Source organism: Tachypleus tridentatus, chromosome 6 (genome assembly GCF_004210375.1).
Source record: "Tachypleus tridentatus isolate NWPU-2018 chromosome 6, ASM421037v1, whole genome shotgun sequence".
NCBI classification, from domain to species: domain Eukaryota; kingdom Metazoa; phylum Arthropoda; class Merostomata; order Xiphosura; family Limulidae; genus Tachypleus; species Tachypleus tridentatus.
The window spans coordinates 108,852,229-108,873,478 of record NC_134830.1 but is presented as its reverse complement, the minus strand read 5'-3'; the positions used below and the strand labels follow the sequence as shown (position 1 = coordinate 108,873,478).

Genomic DNA, 21,250 nt, shown 5'->3' with positions numbered 1-21,250 from the left:
AGGGCAATGTCCATATATTGTCTTGAGTTTTCCCTTTTTTTGAATTTATGCATTATTTTTTATTTTTCTTCTTTTATATTTATTATTTAAACTATTTATATATATATTTAACGAAAAAGATGCTTTTTTAATTTATGAATTATTTTTTATTTTCTTCTTTTATTTTTTCATATTTATTTTTTAATTTTTAAATCTATTTATATACATATATATTTAAAAAAGAACAGAAATGAAAAAAGAAAATAAAGAAAAAAGCTATGAATATTATACTAATTCTAAACGTCAAGTGCATGGTGGCCAGCTTTATTTATATTTATATGGAGAGATGTACTTAGGATCTACGTTCATAATTTAGTGCATTATGCAAGAGTCTATAGGATACTGTCTCTAAGTTTGCATACTTGTGCATGAATGTCGATGAAGTATTACGTGGTACTTTAAGGTGAGGTTAAGATTGAATTTTCTATTTTTTTGTAGTTTGTGTGTTTTTGTATTATGTTTATCCAGACTGGATATGCGTATTCTATAATGGGTCTAATGTATGTTTTGTAGATTTTTATTATATTATGAAGTGATGTGCCTTGATTTTTACCCGATAGACTTCTTGCATAATTTGCTCTTTTCCAGATTCTATCCAGGATATTGTTAGTATGCTGTATCCATGTTAATTTAGTATCGTAAGTTAATCCTAAAAATTTAGCCGAGGTAGCAGTCTGTAAAAGTGATCCATTCATATATAACTTAGGTGGATCTGCTGGATAGTGTCACTTGGTTTTTCGGAATATTTATTCTTATTCTATATTTCTGGCAGTATTCTTCTAAGTTATTCAGGACTGGTTGGAGGTTTGTTGCTGCTATTGAAGGAGCGGGGGCACTTTTCCTGACCGCTACGTCGTCAGCAATGTTGTCTCTCACCGTTTAAAATATCCGCCTAACCTACCAAATGCTCGCTCACCCACTATAATACTAGACATACGTGCAAAAACGTGTAGACACATACACATAGGTATATACATATTATCCTCTTTAGAACCAATACCACATTTTCTGACTAAACTGGTCATTTTGATAAGATTATAAGCCATTTTCTAACATTATAGAAACCAAAACCAAACCAACATTAAATTATAATCTCAAATAATATCAGTTTTCGAGAAAACAACGATCGCGGTGATTTTACCTCAGACAGGTCTCTGACATCGACGCAGTGAAAGAATTTTACGATGTTCGTCTTCTCTACGAGTTTTGCACTGATCATGCGCACTGCGCTTTGTTTTTTAAGTCCGTTCACGAAGAGCCTGGGCTATACGAATATGTTTGTACCGCCGCGAGCAGTCTCAGTTCATGGCGGGGGCTTATGGTGTATGTTCCACATCTTCTTCCGTTGTTACGTTGTTACTACAGGTAAGTTAAATGGATTTCTTTTTAAATAGTTTTTAGCGTCCATTGATAATTAATTAAGATAATTTTACAGGTTTTTTCAGATTCACAAAATATTTTGAATTTTTTTATCGTTCTACCCTAAATGCAGATAAATTAGAATCATGGTGTTTTTTTTTTTTGTATTTACTGGGCGTGTTCCACGTGCAGTCTCCCATCTGTCGGCACGACAACGCCCAATACTGTCATCTCTAGTTAAATGCTCTCATCAGGTCAACCCGTAATTATAACGTATGTGTCTATGGCACAAACCTAATAATAATTTAGCATATTTATCTCTACGGAAAGCAGATTGACTGGTTTATTATTAGTTTCAATTCTGTAATCAGTAAGTTAATTAGTAACTATCATCATGTAATACAAATTCGCAACATTGTTGAAAATCTATTAGACTAATTCGCCACTCCTCAGTCACACAAATATATGAGAAAAGTATAATTCTCAATTATTTGTTTCACAAACACAGTAATATAGCTCCCTAGTTGCACAGCGCCAAGTCTGGAGGCTTATAACAATAAAAACTGGTTTTCGATACCCGTCGTAAGCACAACACAGATACCTTATTGAGCAGTTTTGCGCTTAACACCGAAACAAACACAGAAATATCTTCGAAATACATTTTTAATAAGAAAAAAAGGCTAAATGTAAATAGCCACTGATTCTTAAATAGATGAAACTAAACGATTTGCCTACACATTTGAACAAGTGATGTTCATTTTCACGATTCAATAAACATATTTTTTAAGTATAGTATATGGGAGTTTTTTATTTTACTACCACGATTTTTCATGTAGTCTGGTTATCAGACATTAGTTACTACATACAAAAAGTCGTTGTCATTGTAACCTGTTTCTGGCTCTGCCGGTTTGCTAACTCTACGTATTTCGAATTTTCAGAAAGCCACCTCTAAGCAAGAAATATTAACCACGTGAAATTTCTCATAACAGACATAAAGCAAATACTTTATTTCACACCTTTGTTCAGACTAAGTGATTTATATTACTCTGAATATATGAAAATTAAAAAAAAGTAGATGAGCATTTAATGTTGATTTCAGCCCAGTTCTAGTTATTATTGTATGAAAGTTTATTAATATAACAATTGAAGAGTATATAAATACACACGACAGATAGCACTTTCTCGTGCGTTTAAGTCTTAGCTTATAATGTACTAAAAGGATTGTTTAACTCGAAGAATTTCTTATCACCATAAAGGGTAGCTTTAGTAAAACCACGGATTTCGGAAAAGCGAAGTGGTGTTGGTAAACAGGTGTTAATGATTGGAATATTTGGCAGAGAAAGAAAAAAAACAAACTCCAATAAGCTTCGGGTTTCAAGGCACCTTCTCATTGTAACCCTAGTTGGACCTAATCTTGACTTCCGTTGCTTCATACAATACTGTATGTGTGAAAAGTTATTGCCATAATGCAGGTGTAAATAAGGAGAAAAATTAACAAGTTCAAGATTGGTATGTTACAGACAGCCATCTTCTCCCTTAAGCCGATGAAAACAAGAATAAACGAAAATAATAATGTATATAAGCATAATTCCATGGTACATACTGTTGATCTTTAAATCATCCTTTGTTGTTCCCAAATGTACAAATGCTTGCAAAGTTTTAACTTCGAATCAATTTCGTGGTTAAGAAATACAAAAAAAATCAACAACAAAAAACTTAAACATTTTTGACACTTTATTCAATCTACAATGAGAAAGGTAACGTCTTTCGTACTTTCTTTATAACAAGAATGATAACGTCTTTAACATTTTAATTAGTCCATAATAAGAACGGTAACGTCTTTAACATTTTACTCAGTCTATAATAAAATGCTAACGTCTTTAACACTTTACCAACTCTATCATGAAAAAGGTAAGTTTTTTTTTAACACTGTACTTATTGTATAATAAGAATGGTAACGTCTTTAACACTTTACTCACTCTATAATAAGAATGCTGATGTTTGTAAGCCTTTAACCAGTCTGCTATAAGAATGCTAACGTCTTTAAGGCTTTACTTAATCTGTAATAAGAATGTTAACGTCCTTAACACTTTAGCCAGTCTATAATAAGAATGATTACGTCCTCAACACTCTACATAGTCTATATTAAGAATGGTAACGTGTTTAACACTTTAGGTTGTCTATAATAACAATGATAACCTTTTTAATGCTTTACTTAGTGTATAATAGGAATAGTAACGCCTTTGAACTCTTTACTTACTCCATGAGAAGAATGTAATTCCTTTAATACTTCACCCTATCTATAATAAGAATTATAAAAGCTTTAAACACTTTACTTAGTCTATGATAGGAATGGTAACGTATTTGAAATCTTTACTTAGTTTATAATAAAAATGGTAACGTATTTTACACTTTACTAAGTTTATAATAAGAATGATAACGTTTCTAATACTTTACTCAACCTATAATAAGAATGGTAACGTCATTAATATTTTACTTAGTCTATTATAAAATATCAAAACATCTTTAACTCTTTACCCACTCTATGATAAGAATTATATCGTCTATAAGACTTTAATTAGCCTATAATAAGAATTGCAACGTCTCAAATACTTTTCCCAGTCTATAATAAGAAAGATAACGTCTTTAACACTTTACCCAGTCTATAATGAGAATGGTAACGTCTCTAACACTTTACTCAACCTATAATAAGAATAACGTCTTGAACGCTTTAATCAGTTTATAATAATAATGTTAACATCTTACCTAGTCTATAATAAGAATGATAACATCTCTAACAGTTTACTAAATGTGCAATAAGAATGATAACGTCTTTAGCACGTGACTCAGACTATGATTATAATGATAACGTCTTTAACACCTTATTAAGTCTACAATAGGAATAGTAACGTCTTTAACTCTTAAATTACTCTATAATAAAAATAGTAATGTCTTTAGTACATTACTTAGTATATAATAATAATAACAGCTTTTAACGCTTTACCCAGTCTATAATAAGAATGGTATCATCTTTAACATTTTACTTAGTATATAATAACAATGAAAACGTTTTTAAGACTTTAATTAGTCTATGATAAGAAGGGTAACGTATTTAAAACTTAACTCAGCCTATAATAATAATGGTAACGTTATTAATACTTTACTTAGTCTATTATAAAAATCACAACGTCTTTAACTCTTTACCAAATCTATGAAAATAATTATAACGCGTTTAAGACTTTAATTAGCCTATAATAAGAATTGCAACGTCTTTTCTACTTTTCCCAGTCTATAATAAGAATGATAACGTCTTTAGCGCTTTACTTCTTCAGTCATAAGAATGGTAACGTTTTTGAACACTTTACATAGTATACAATAAGAATGTTTGTTTCTTTTGAGTTTTGCGCAAAGCTACTCAAGGGCCATCTGCTCTAAGCGTCCCTATTTCAGCAGTGTAAGACTAGAGGGAAGGTAGCTAGTCATCACCACCCACCGCCAGCTCTTGGACTACTCTTTTACCAACAAATAGTGGGATTGACCATCACATTATAACGCCCCGACGGCTGAAAGGGCGAGCATGTTTGGTGCGTCGGGGATTCGAATCCGCGACCCTCAGATTACGAGTCGAACGCGTTAACCCACCTGGCCATGTCGGGCACTAATAAGAATGAGAAGGTCTTTAACACTTTACACATTCTATAATAAGAATGGTAACGTCCTTAACACTTTACTTAGTCCATAATGAGAATAATATGCCTTGAACACTTTAATCAGTCTATAATAATAATGGTAACTTCTTTCATACCTTACCCAATCTATAATAAGAATGATAACGTGTTTACCACTTTACTTAATCTATAATAAGAATGTTAACATTTTGAACACGTTACCCAGTCCTTAATAATAATTGTAACGGCTTTAACACTTTACTTAGTCTATAATAACTACGGTAACGTCTTAAACACTTTACCACTATAATAAGTATGGGAACATCTTTTTACACTTTACTCAATCTGTAATATGAATGGAAATGTCTTTAGCCCTTTACTTTTTCCACAATAAGAATGATGACGTCTTTAACACTTTACCCAGTCTATAATAAGAATGGTAACGTTTTTAACAATTTATTCAGTGTAAAATAAGAATGGTAACGTCTTTAACACTTTACAGTGTCTACAATAAGAATTGTAACGTCTTTAACACTTTACCTTGTCTGTAATATGAATGGTAACGTCTTTAGCACTTTAATTAGAGTATAGTAAGAAAGTTATCATTTTAACACTTTCCACTGTTTGTAATAAGAGTGATAACGCGTTTGACATTTTACGATGTCAATAATAAGAATTGTAACATATTTGAACACTTTACTTAGTATATAATAAGAAACGTAACGATTTTATATCTTACTCAGTCTATAATAATAATATTAACGTGTTTAGCACTTTATTTTGTGTATAAGAAGGAAGGTAACGTCTTTAACACTGTACTTAGTCTATAATAAGAATGGTAATCTTTTTATGACTTTACGTAGTCTGTAATAAGAATGATAACGTCTTTAACACTTTACCCAGTCTATAATAAGAATGGTAATGTCCTTAACAATTTACTTAGTCTATAATAAGTTGGGTCAACGTCTTTTACACTTTATACTGTCTATAATAATAATAGTAACGTCTTTAAAACTTTACTCATTCTATAATAAGAATATTAACATTTCTGAACACTGTATTCAGTCCGTAAAAGAAAGATACCGTTTTCACTTTATTTAGTTTATAATAAGAGTGGTATGGTCTTTAACACTTTACTTAGTCTATAATGAGATTGGTAACGTATTTAGCACTCATCCAGTCTGTAATAAAAAGGATAACACCTTAACACTTTACTTAGTCCATAATAACAACAATAATGTCTTTAACACTTTAGTTTGTCGAAAATAAGTATGGTAACGTGTTTAACACTTTCTGTTCTCCATAATAAGAATGGTGACGTCTTTAACAGTTTACTTAGTCTATAATAAGAATTATAAGGTATTTATTTACTTAGTCTATTTTAAGAATTATAAAGTCTTTAATTTACTTAGTCTATTTTAAGAATTATAAAGTCTTTAATTTACTTGGTCTATAATTAGAATGGTACCGTATTTGACACTTTACTCAGTCTATAATAAGGATAATATGTCTTGAACACTTTAATCAGTCTATAATAATAATGGTAACATTTTTAACACTTTACTTAGGCTATAATAAGAAATTATATCGTCTTTAACACTTTACCCAGCCTATAATAAGAGTGATATGGTATTTAACACTTCCTCAGTCTATAAATACAATGGTAACCCCTTTAAAACTTTAGTTCGTCTATAATAAGAATGATAACGTTTTTAACACTTTACTTAGTCTTTAATAGGAATGGTAATGTCTTTGAACTGTTTACTTATTCTATAATAAGAATGGTTATGTCTTTAACAGTTTACCCTGTCTATAATAAGAATCATAACGTCATTAACACTTTACTGAGTCTGTAATAAGAATGGTATTGTACTTAACTCTTTACTCAGTCTGTAATAAGAATGGTAATGTCTTTAGCTCCTACCCAGTATATACTAACAATTGTAATGTCTTTAACACTTCACTTAGTGTATAATAATAATAATAATAACGTCTTTGAACACTCTACCCAGTCTATAATAAAAATGGTAACATCTTTAATACTTTTCTTTACCATAATATGAATGATAACGTCTTTAACACCTTACTTAGTCCATAATAACAATGGTAACGTCTTTAACAGTTTGCTTAGGCTATACTAAGAATAGGAACGTCTTTAATACTTTACCCAGTTTATAATGAGAATGATAACATCCTTACCACTTTACTCACTCTATAATAAGGGTGGCATCGTGTTTAACACTTTGCCCAATCTATACTAAGAAAGGTAACGTCATTAATACTTTATTTAGTTTATAACACGAATGGTATCGTCTCTGAAACTTTACTTAGTCTATAATAAGAATGTAACGTATTCAGCACTTACCCAGTCTATAATAAAAATGATAACGTCTTTAACACTTTACTCATTCTATAATAAGAATGGTATTGTGTTCAACACTTTACATTGTCTATGATAAGAATATTAACGTCTTTGAAACCTTAGTTTGTCTATAATAAGAATGGTAACGTGTTTAACACTTTACTTAGTTTATGATAAGAATGATAACGTCTTTATTTTACTTAGTCTACAATTAGAATGGTAATGTCTTTAACACTTTACTTAGTCTATAATAAGAAGTATGTCGTCTTTAACACTTTACCCAGTCTATACTAAGAAAGGTAAGGTCTTAAACACTTTACTTTGTTTATAATAAGAATAGTAACGTCTTAACATTTTATCTAGTCTATTATAGGAATGATAACCTTTTCAACTTTTTAATTAGTCTATAATAAGAATGATAATGGTTTTTTATCTCTTTACTTCGTCTATAATGAGAATTTTAACATCTTTAAAACTTCAGTTAGTCTGTAATAAGAATGGTAACTTATTTGACACTTTCCTTTGTTCATAATATGAATAGTAACGTCTTTAACACTTTACTCAGTAAAGAAAGGTAACGACTTTAATACTGTACTTGGTCTATAATAAGAACGGTAACGTGATTGACACTTTTCGTTGCCCATAAGAAGAATGATAGCGTCTTTATTTTACTTAGTTTATAATTATAAGGGTAACGTCTTTAACACTTTACTTAGTCTGTAATAAGAATGGTAACGTCTTCAACACTTTGGTTTGTCTACAATAAGAATGATAACATATTCAAAACGTTTTTAGTCTATAATAAGAAGTGCAACTTCTTTAAGACTTTACTTAGTGTATAATAAGAATTATAACGTCTTTAAGACTTTAAGTCTATAATAAGTATGGCAACGTCTTTAATACTTTACTGGTTTATAATAAGAATGATAACGCGTTTAACACTTTACTTAAACTCCAATTAGAACATATCGGCATTAGCACTTTACCCAGTCTAAATATGAATGATGTCGTCTTTAACACTTTACTCAGTCTATAAAAGCAATGATAACCTTTTTATCATTTTAGTTCGTCTATAATAAGAATGATAACGTTTTCAACAATTTACTTAGTCTTTAATAAGAATGATAACGTTTTCAACAATTTACTTAGTCTTTAATAAGAATGATAATGTTTTCAACAATTTACTTAGTCTTTAATAGGAACTTTTTACTCTGCCTATAAGAAAAATAGTTACGTTTTTGAAACATTACCCTGTCTATAATAAGAATTACAACGTTTTTAAAACTTTACGTAGTCTACAATTATAATGGCAACGTCTTTAATACTTGACCCGGTGTATAATAAGAATGGTAACGTTATTAACACTTTACTGAGGCTATAATAAGAATGGTAACGTCTTTGAGACTTTACCCAGTCTATAATGACAATTGTAATGTCTTTAACACTTCACTGAGTGTATAATAATAATAATAACGTCTTTGAACACTCTACCCAGTATATAATACGAATGGTAACGTCTTTAATATTTATCTTTGTCTATAATATCAATGATAACGTCTTCAACACCTTACGTAGTCTATAATAAGTAAGGTAACGTCTTTAACACTTTGCGTTGTCTACAATAATAGTGATAACGTCTTTAACGCTTTACCCAGTCTATAATAAGAATGATAACGTCTTTAACTCTTTACTCAGACTGTGATAAGAGTTGTAACGTCTTTAACATTTTTCAGTCTATAATAAAAAGGATGACGTCTTTGGAAACTCTACGCAATCTATAAAAAGAATGGTAACGTCTTTAACACTTTTATTTGTGGATAATATATATGATAACGTCTTTAACCCTATTCTTTCTTGATAATATGATTTATAACGTCTTTAACACTTTATTTCGTCTCTAATAAGGGTGGTAACGTCTTGAACACTGTACTCAGTCTATAATAAGAATGGTATCATCCAGCCCTTATAAACATTGCTATCAAACTTCGTTACATATATGCTGTTGAGCGTAATCATACAAATAATATAGTTACATATATTGTTACTCTGAAAAACGGTTTAGTGTAAATAAATATTCAGTCAAAGCTCATTATACTTATACTGTTTATTAGAATGGTAAAAATGGCACAGTTAGTTACGCTGTTTCAATGAAATAATGTGCCCTTTCAGCACGGCGGTAATGCAACAGATTTACAACGCTAAAATCAGGGGCTCGATTCCCCTCCGTGAACTCAGCAGATAGTTTTATGTGGCTTTGCTATATGAAAACATACACACACTCAATGAAATAATATCAGCAACTATATGACACTCAATCCATATAAATATTGTTACAGTACAATCATAAAAAAAAAAAGATGCGTGAATTGTTGGAGCAATAAGTCATCAGTAAAAACCAAATCATGATATACTGAAGCTGGAGTTAGTTCCTGAAGATTGCTTAGTTCCGAATAAATGACTATAAAATTCAGTTAAGAAATCAGACACACAACAAAATCTGTAATTATCATGTTATGTTCAAATCATTCTAAATAAGCACAGTAGTTGAGGCTAGGATGACAGTTTAATCCTCAAAGCAGGTAAAAATCAGTACAGCAAAATATAAACAGACATGTAGTTCTCCGGTGGTTCAAATAACTTTACTCAGTTATTAAAGATAATAATAATACAAAAGTTTTAAATGTGACTAGATGTACTCGACGAAACTTTTCACCAGAACTTGAGTATTACCACAAATGCTGGAATATCACTGTTCTTATGTTTCTGAAGAGATCTATATCGCACATCACATTAAAATTTGTTTGTTTGTTTCGCGCAAAGCTATCTGCAGTTGCCATCTGTAATTTAGTAATTTAAGACTACAGAGAAGGTAGCTAGTCATCACCACCCACTGCCAACTCTTAGGTTACTCTCTTACCAACGAATAATGGGATTAACCATCACTTTATAATGCTCCCATGGCTGAAAGGAAGAGCATGTTTGCTGTGATTGGGATTCGAACTCACAACCCTCAGATTGCGAGTCGAGTGTCCGAATCACATGGCCATGCCGAGTTATTCTAAGTAAGAGAAACTGATAGTCATTAACTGGTAAAATTATTTTTCTTTTTCTCCTTATTGGAGACGCACAACACACAGTAAACAAAGGAGAACCGTCTTGAAATAAATTTCCACTGTAGACATCAATATGCACTAGGATATGACATTGTAATACTGTGAATATGTTTTGATAATTTTAATGATGAATTGCTCTTCATAGTAATTACATTACAATTATTTATTAAGGAACTAGAGAGGGAAAAATCTAGGAAAGAGGGAATGTTGATATGTCTAAGACTCTGCAATTGTGTTGATAGTTTCCCTAACAGCTTTGGTTACAATCACGCTTCGAGTAGAATTTTATTTTAATTAAATAAAATAGAATATTCCATATATGTTATATATTACTAGCCGAGGGTACCCATTAACGAAACAAAAATTGTACGAGCTACATTGTGATACAATATTTCCCTTCGTCTTTCTTTTGTTATTAGATACTTTATGACCTTGTCAAGTGATAATTGCATACTCTGAGTTGTGGAAGACAGTGACTGACTCATTTAACTGATAAAGTACTTGTGTCTTCAGAACCAAAATTTTATTCAAAAAGTGAAAAATCTCTAGTTTAAGTTTTTAATATCCCTTCTCTTGCCTTGCACAACGGTACGTCTGCAGACGTAAGCCGAACTTTGATATACGTAGCGGAGCACAGATGTAGCTTTGTGCTTAATTACAAACAAAAATAATTCCCCTTCTCGGATGGAAACTATAAAAGCAAGTATGAACGTCATCGGAAAGCTTTTTAATTACAACAAAAGTTAGAATAACTGATATAACCAAATATTGGTGATGAAAGTCAAAAGTTTATAAAAAAAAAAGAATAGAAATATGCTTCATTTCAGTGCTTTGCTTGATCCCTCTTGGGTCAAAATGGTCTTGTAGACTGTCCAACAGTGTCCATTTACCATACCAAACATTACGGTAATCAAGCCAGTCAATAATGGGTGATGAATGCTAACACAGCCGTAACGGTTTTTCTTTATTGTATCAAGACAAATAAACGTTCGAAGAGTAGTAAAAAAAATACTGCTCTTTTCTAGTACGAAAGGGACTATTGTGGTGTGATCAGGTTTTAACCTAAATAAAAGTAAAGTTAATTTATTTCAGAAAATAATTTTAATAAATAAACAACATTTGTGATAAGAACTAACCATTTTTTATGAAACTGATTTAACGTTTTCAATACAAATAAATATTATTGCTGTCTTCCTAACAAGATCATCCCGGCATGGCCACGTAGTTAGGGCACTCGACTCCTCGTCACACAAGCGTGCTTGCCTTTTCAGTCGTGGGGTCGTTATAATGCATCGGTCAATCTCGCTATTCGTTGGTTAAAGAGTAACCCAAGAGTTGGCAGTGGGTGGTGATGACTAGCTGCCTTTCCTATAGTCTTACACTACTAAATTAGGGACGGCTAGCGAGGATAGCCCTCGTGTAGCTTTGCGCAAAATAGAAACAAAAAAGAAATCTAACAAGATTCATACATGGATAAATTGCATTATTTCCCGTGTGTATAATAACTGGATATTTGTTTATTGTTAAGCACAAAGCTAAACAATAGATTTATCTGATATGTGCCAACCTCAGGTATCGAAATTCGAATGTTAACATTATAACCCCTCGAGATTATCTGTGAGTCAGCGGGAGCATAGTAATAAGAAAGAGTACAGTGCTGTAATGAATATAGTAACCTAAATACCTCTTCGCTCAAATAAATTTAAAAGTTGTGTTCCATAGTTTACAGTAATCGCAAACTTCTAAATTATTCTTTAAACCTGAAAACACTAGACGTCGAAAACTTGATTTTCACAAATAACTGCTACGAAACATTTGTTGAACATTTTTACTGTTTTTTTAGAAAATAATGTTTTGATCATACCTAGCCGTTCTACCTTAAACGAACAAAAACATTGCATTGGTTAATATTTTTCATCTGTTCTGCTTGCAAGATAAGCATAAACAGAACAATCTCTCAATGTTGTATTATTTTGTTCAGTCAATCAATGAGAAAAGAAAAGTTGGTTTTTGCACATGATTTTCTGCCAAGACTCCATTGGAATGCTAACTATACAAGGAATGCTGTGAAAACCGGAAAGCTATAGTTTTATATCTAATATAATGTATGATGTTTGTGTTGGAACCAACTCAAGACTTCATATTCTTAATGTCTATAAATCACCCTGTCGACGGTTTTTCTGGTCCACATTTCTGTCTAGATGGACGTAATGAGATTAATGTTCGCTGCTGATGGTTGCCAGGTTGTCTTTCAGGGATCATCAGTAAAGTTTCATTGGTACTTAAATTCTAGATAAAACTATATCTTTTAATGTGTCTTTTAATTATACCTTCTTAATTAACCAACAGATCGATTTTTTGTTGAAAATAAAAAGTTTATTTTCGGAAAGATATCGAATCGCTTTATTTGCCTCTTTAAACGAAGTTGTTCAATCCCTCTTTCTCTCCAACTGGCATGCTTAATAATAAAACTTATTGCTTTGGCACAACACTCGTGTGTATTCACGAGGTGTCTGGTCAGACTTAGACTGTTTGATAAGCCTTGAATTATCAAGTGCCCCTGTCATCAATAATATAGAGCAAAATAAAGCGTATTAGCTAAGGTTTTATTTTGGTATTCATCAAAGGATTTAAAGCAATACAATGTCTCTAATCTTAAGTAAAGAATGAAACATATACATTACCAGTCTAGAGATTTGTAACACATATTTTTGCAACTGTTTGAGCTTTCGCATTATAATCGAGAAATGAATATATATGTTCAAATATAATTGCATGTAACCATTTTCTACGTTATCAAACATGCGCAGTACTTGAACATTTTCAATTCATTATGTTCAATATCCTACTGATTTATAAGACTTGTCTATCATCTAGTGTGACTAGATTGATAAGTGCATTTCATAAAATATTACATTTTTGTTTTATGTGTGCGTGTTTAAATAAAAACTGTATCACTTTAGCGCGTCGGTTAGAACAGATCAATGCGCAGGCGTGAAGAGGCAAAACCCCTGATGCACTGTTGTAATAAATCTTTCCTTTGAATCATGGTCCACGAGGTCTGTACTGAACGTTGATTATTTGAATCAAATAACTAACTCAGTCTGAAATATTGCGTCATTTCCACTTGTCAAGATATGGCATGTTCTTAAAAATCACAATTTCTAATATTTACGCCGATGATTAATAACCTGCTGGACATTGAAACAATGCTGCTAACAAAAGGTAAAACAAAAATATCAGACCAATTTTGGTCATTTGTTCCACTTGCTAAGTGAACGAAATTTGGTTAAATATCATTGCTAGTGATGCGGAGCCTAAATTTTCCAAATAATTTCCTCATTTCTGTTATATCGTAATGATTACATTGTTTGATTGGCCAACAAAATTATCTTTCGATTTTTCATCTTAGAGAACTAGCGGCTTATACAGAAAGCTTGTAGCAAAATAAATATTGTTCTAGTACAACATTCAAAGAAGATAAGTAGAAAGGACAAATATATATTGTATTTTGTGTTATACGCGATTGGAACAGAAATTTGCTAATACCATTTCAAAAGAAGAGTAAAAATAGCATTTTCGTATTTGAAGTTAAGTGGATTAGAAATCACATTCCAAACGCACTGTAAACATTTCAAAGGACTTGCAACATAATGTAAGTAGAGTGGCTTCTCATGACTAGAACAACTCCAGTTTTATATATATATGTGTGTGTGTGTGAAAGACAAGTTTAATGTTACAAGAGAATAAAATTTTTTACAATACAATTATTTTCTACCATCAAATAAACATGAATCACATCACGTGCTCAAATATTGGCGTCACTATAATTAGCCCGCAGAACCATACCTCTGACCCCTGAACAACAACAACAAAATTTTAAAGTAAAATAACAGAAAAAATATTGTCTTTTTACCTACTACATACTAAAGTTTAACAAGATTTCTGCAAAAGAATAATCCATCAAGTTTCTATGGGTTAATAAAAAAGAGTGTATCTCTCTCTCTCTCTCTCTCTCTGTATTTTTAAATCAACCTTCACAAACTAAAAGTTTGCCATCAGTCTGAGACTACAATTAAGTGCTTTTTGAGCTAAAGCTCCTACATATTCTTTCTATAGTCAGTACAAGTACCTTTCCTTAGATTTACTCTTGGGTGAGATGGACACAAAAGCAATTCCTTTTTCTACCGTACTTGTCAAATTGTCTTATAAATCTTACTGGACAACATTCTTCTACAAAACTCCAACAAACTGTACGTACCAAAACAAACTATATTGAAAAGAGCTGGATAGAACTGACATTATTATTTATAGCTACATCCGGTCCGGTCATTCACCAGAACCTAAAATTTCCGATACTGTATACAGTTTTTAATTACTCATGAAAAATGTGCGAACACAACTTTACAGCTTTTATAGTATCGAGGAGTGTTCGCACATTTTTCATGTGTTTGTAATCAAGAATAAATCTACACAATGGGCTATCTGTGCTCTGCCATCCACGGGTAGCGAAACTCGAATTTTAACGTCGTAAATTCGCAGATATTCCGCTGTGCCACTGGGGGGGGGAGCAAAAGTCATATACATGTATAGCAAAAATTACAACAAGTTGGCTAACATCTAATAAGGTGTAGGAAGATAAAATGCACCAGATAAATTATTTTTAACAGTTTGCCACTAATTAGAAAATGCAAACAGTAAGTAATGACATTGATATTTTTAGTTATGAATAGATCCAAACATAATTACGTACAATAAATAAATTCGATGAATTACACATATTTGACAATATACAATCCTGACTGACGTTTTTCTTTAATGTACTTTTAGTGCAACAACAAGAGAATCTTACAAAAAGAAAAGACTCCTAAAACATAAAGCCCATTTATTTGTTTAAGGAGAAAAACTGCATAATGAGCTATCTCGCTGTGTCTGCAAAGAGAATCGAACTCCGAATTACGGTGGTATAAACCCTCATACTTACCGCTTAGCCCACCAAAGGAAACATAAAACCTTACATAAAACCTAAATATATTAGTAACTTAGTAGTTACAATGATGTCAGTTATTAATATAAAGTAACAATATTTTGGTAATTTTCGTATCCTCACATAAAAAAGGCTGATTAATTTATGAATATGGTAAATGACATTATATAGTTATTTGTGTGCTTAATAATCTCAAAATGTCTCATCACATCGTTACAGTCCATGGCGGCACGTTCGGTCATACTTTATCTAACGATCATATTACTTGACAGTAGTTCTGCAGCACAGTTTTTGCTCTAAGAGGAGCCGTCATAAGGTTGCCATGGTCAAAGTACACTGTTTTTTCTTCATAGTGTTCATTGGTTGTTCGTGTAAGACATCACTACAGATTTGTGAATAACGTTGATATAACATTAAGGTTATGTTGATGTAAAAGCGAAAAGCAGAGAAGACCATGCAGCAATGAGGCTTATGGAAAATTTATAAATAAATTTGGACAAAAAGGATCAGTTATTGATGTCAACTGGTAGATATTAACATTCTTGGGAGAGTTCTGAATGAAACAGTCTTCACGCAAGATAGACTCAAACTGCCCAGATTATCATAACGCTGTTAGAACAAATTATCAGCAGACATTTTACACACACAAATACTTGACCACTATGATCTCCAGTTCTTACTCTTGCTCGTTTTTGTCCATGGGAACAACGCAAAAAAGCTGCTAGCTGGACTTACCTGAAAGTTGATGAAACTTTTAGAATGGACAGCAACTGCCTGTTGTGGAGACAAAAGTGTAGAGGACGACGTTTCGAAAATCTTCTGCCTTTCGTCTTTAGGCAGAAGACTTTCGAAACGTCGTCCTCCAATCTTGTCTCTCCACAACAGGCAGTTGCCGTCCATTCTACAAAGTTTCTTCATGAGTACTCTGCCTAAACAATCTATCAAAGAATACCTGAAAATTATAATACGACAACAAGTAAAGTTCAACTGTTAGAAACTGTGTATCAATTTCTCTCACGAATGAAAGAAATACTGGACATACGGTCAAACAGGACATTGTTTTTGGTATTGGAGAATGTTTTGTTGTCTTATTAGTTGAACTACCAAACTATAGCTCTCTGTTGATAATTTATTCAACTGTAAACGTTAGAATAGCCAAACTCTTTGTAATAACCCTTTATGGTTATTTGTTCTTTGTTCTTTTTTGCAATATATTTTTTCTCTAGCCATTTTATGTATATTATATATGTGTGTTTAAACCATATATATCATAAACAAATTGGTATAATCCATCCTAGTGGAAGTGTTATTTACTGTTTTGTGTGAAGCTATTGTTATATATTACTTGTGGTACCAAATCAATGTATTCCATCTTAGTGGAAATGTTCTTTATTGTTTTGTACGAAGCTATTGTTATATACTCTTCAGAAAAAGAAACGCAAAAGGCAAAATTTGAGACTTATTGTTAACAAGTTTATTCCGGGTAGTTCTGTATGACATCTGTGAAACTTTGCACATTCACTGCTGAACATTTAAAGTCTGCAAAGTCGAAGTCCACGCTCACGAGGTGAAGTTTAACGTCACTCAACGTCAATAACGAGTATGCCCCCCGTGAGCATCAATAACTGCTTGGCATCTCCTGCCCATGAAAGCGATGAAATGACGAATCACATCCTGTGGAATGGCTGTCCACTCAGCCTGCAAAGCTGCTGCAAGCTGAGGTAGAGTCTGCAGTTGAGGTTGTCGCCGTCGCAGACGTCGGTCCAACTCGTCCCAAAGATGTTCGATGGGGTTTAAATCTGGTGATCTGGAGGGCCAGGGAAGAACGTTGATGTTGTGGTGTCTCAAGAAGACAGTGGTGAGTCGGGCTGGGTGAGGACGGGCGTTGTAATGTTGAAAAACGTCGTTGACGTTCACCATGATGGGTTGCACATGGGGCCTAAGAATCTCGTCGACGGTTGCGAACTGTCTGATCGGAAATCCTATGCAGCCCTGGTATGGTTGAGGCAGTAGACGTCGCAGTGGTGGTCCTATCCCGAAGGTGACGTAACCGGATGTAGCAATCTTGTGCGGGCATGGTCACACGAGGTCTGCCAGATCGTGGACGGTCACGAGTTGATCCATGTTGTTGGTGACGATTCCATAGCCTTGTGATGGTGCTTGGGTGGACATTCACAGCTCTGGCAACATCTGATCGAGATTCGCCTGCTTCCATCGACCAATGGCGTTGTTGCGTTGTGCTTCAGTCAGTCTTGGCGTAACTGTATTGCGTGTCGGTGGCTCAACACTGAGCTATGGAAACCGAGAACCCGTCACTTTTATAGGGATTTTGCACATGCTGCACTTGCAGAACATGCAGATCTCTCAAACAAATTTATTGGATACGAATGCGTTATGGCGAAAAATCCGATGTTTTCTTCCGTTTTCAAAGTGCACAACTTTTATTGTCATTTTGGTCTGACAATCAGTGCCTTAACACGTGTAACATCACATACTCTGAGCTTGTAACATTATTACATATATTTCTCTTTAAAATAACAAAAATATCCCTTTTGCGTTTTTTTTAAGAGTATATAATACGTATGGTACAAAAATAATGATAGTCGAAATAATTCTCATCATTGTCTTTTAACAGTTTTTTATTTGTTTTCCAGTCTATTGTGGGAACGATTTTAAGATGACCATTAAGTTTCCTCCCTTGAGCTTAACATTCTTATGCAAAAATATTTAAAGTCAAATGAGGTAAATCACACGTGTTGTATGTATGCTTTACGTATGCCTTGAGTAAATAATACCTGATTACTTACAAAATAATTATGTATAATAAAAATATTCTAATTTGCTAGCTTTATAACTCTAACTAAATTAATTTCCACTCATGCCAGCTAAGGTCTTCATCACGTGGATCAAACCCATTTATATGAATTATAATAATTCGTCTAAACCTTTTCTTAAACAGAAAATTGACATTTGATTTAGTTTTGTGTGTTTAGATATTTTTACGCAAATGATATCTACACATATTTGTCTCTAATTTTGAACTGATAGACTATATAGAAGACAGGTTGTAGACAGCGCATACAGCCAACTCTTGGGCTGTTCTTTTCTGACTGAATAGTGCCTGTCACTTTTATAACGCATCTTCGCGTTTTTGAGGTAAGAGGACGCAAACCATAAACCCTGATATTGTTTTTTGGTTTCAACCACGCGAATATATCACGTATGTATGTAAAATTGACATTGGAATATTATTCTAGTAATGACCTGGAACCTATCGTACTTTCGCTGACACAATCAGGGCTATTGTTATTATTGGGAACAGTCGATTACAGAAGGTCACAACTCCTGTGGTTTATTTTTTATTTCACCAATATAGCTACCGAATATCGGTGGTCCTGCGCTTTTCAAATATTCAAATTTATAGAGCTTTTTTTAAACTGAAGACACTATAAGGGAAAATGAATTAAACTGTAAAGTTTTAAAAACTCCTCTATCGAGAGATTGCAGACTAATTTACTTTTGCCAGTTTGTGTTATTAGAGTATGCTAAGTGAGAACAATGAATTCAACAGTCGCTGCTGTAATTAGATTTGAAATCATCCAGGACATGGGATGTGCATTAAAAGTTTGTATTTCAAGGAAAATGGCAGAGCCATTTTAAGAGCCGCTACGCCGTGGCTGAAAAGAATAAAAAACATCGTTAGCTGCCTTGAATATCACTCTAAACTATTTTTAGTGACACCATACAGACCGTTAAATAGTGAGATATTTTGAATACAGAGATTGGGAAATAAGTATATCATGGAACATTTTAAATTTATAGGAACTTAAATTCGGTTTCGAATAATGTTCTGAGAGGTAAGTAGCTAAAAGGTGCACTTTATTGTTAAGCTCAAAACGATACAATGTGCTGTGTCTAAAGGTAGCAAAATCCGATTTTCTAGCATTATAATTCCGCAGATTTACCGCTAAGCCTTTAAAAAAAGAAAAATGTTCTCTGCTTTTGAATTGTGCGTAATTGAGCTTTGGTAATTATTTCATTCTTGCTCTGAAATTTGGTATTGCCTCTGAAAAATATATCAGTTGGCTACCTTATGATCGTAAATACCTACAGTCTACTTGATTATAATATTAAAAGCACTAAGATTTTATTTGAAGCAATATTATATTTTTAAAAGTTGACATTGTAATACATGTCTATACATGTGTGTGTTTGTGTATCAAATTTAGATGTATGTTGATCATACTGGCATATAAAATTCAAAGGCTTGGCATAGTCAGGTGGAGATAGTCGGTTCTTAATCCGAGAGACGCGAGCTCAAATCCCCGTCACACCAAACATGCCAGACACACCTTTCTGCCGTGGGGGCGTTATAATATTTCGGTCAATCCTACTATTCGTTGATAAAAGAGTAGCCCAAGAGTTGGCGGTGAGTGGTGATGACTAAGTGCCTTCCCTCTAGTCTTACACTGCTAAATTAGGGACTTCTAGAGCAGATAGCCTTTGTGAAACTTTGCGCGAAATTCAAAACAAACTAAAATTCAAAATGTTACACTGCACAAATGAAAAACAAATATGAATATTATAACAAGAAAGTAAATTATGTGTACACAGCCAAATGTGTCTTTTCTCTAAAACAAACAAACTTGTTCATAAATATGCTGTTTTTTAGATGTTGGTTATTGTTGTTAAAGTACATTACCTTACAGCGCTATCATATGCATTAAGTAACAGTGGAATTGTCAAACTGTTGTTGCGTTTTATTCTTGTAATATTTTTATTCTTGAAACGCTAAGTTTCTTTGAGGTGTTGTGAACGTTTGTTAAAAGTTCTGCTTTAACTAACAAGAGAAAATCCTCATTAGCTAAGGAATCCTCAATAGCTGCAGCTCTGATTAAATCTGAAATTAGCCAAGAGATAGTGCTATGAGATAAAATTTTGTACTTGAAAAACAAACAAATTCGGAAGCATTCTATGAGTCGATATGGCTCGGCTAAAACACAGTAAGTGTTATAACTGTAAAAACATACTTTCTTAAGTAAAACGGAGTAAGGGATCTGAATGCTCGTGAAAAACATTCCCTTAAGTAAAAACGCTGTAGCTTTGTTTGTTTGTTTTGTTATCGCAAAGCTATGCTATGATGTGTCATCGCTCTGTTCTCATGTGCAGTAAGTGGATTTTATCTGGGAAGTCGCCACTGGTTTGTACTTTTTAAAGAAGCTAACATTGAAGGTGTTCAATTTGTTTGCAGAATTTGCAGGTTAAAGACGTTGGAGGCTATTCTAATCAGAGAAGAGGTAATAACGTGTGTATGTAGTGTTTTTCTTCTAGCAAAGCCACATCGCGCAATTTGCTATCTCCATCGAGGAGAATTAAACATCTAATCTTAGAGTTGTAAATCAGAAGACTTGCTATGAAGTAAGAGATAAAGAGAAGTCTAAACTGTAGGAATTGGAAGCAGGATTTTAAGAGGATATTGAACTTTTACATGTAAGGAATACATCAGCCAACAATGAGTTTTAGAAAGTTAGAAATAGCACTATTAGAGTTAAAAGTAGTGGAGTAATTACAACGAGCATGTTCTGTTGAGCAACAGATGTCAACTCTTTTCTTGTGCAGATGAGTAACTATTGGAAGGAAGGAAAAGAAAAGGAACTAAAAGAGATTATAGTTATTGGCGATTCTTTGAAAGACACGTTGATGGGATGGTCTGTTTTTTGGG

The 21,250-nt window shown here is 32.8% G+C and overlaps 1 protein-coding gene across 1 annotated transcript in view; it reads left to right on the top strand.

Moving 5' to 3' along the window:
- Positions 1–1,319: 1,319 nt before the first annotated feature.
- Positions 1,320–21,250, top strand: part of LOC143253275 (protein muscleblind-like) — a 197,377-nt gene continuing 177,446 nt past the window's right edge. Inside the window, exon 1 of the mRNA XM_076506873.1 lies at positions 1,320–1,404. Coding sequence (XP_076362988.1) covers positions 1,345–1,404 — 60 coding nt within the window. The 5' untranslated portion in view covers positions 1,320–1,344. The remainder of the gene's footprint in view (positions 1,405–21,250) is intronic.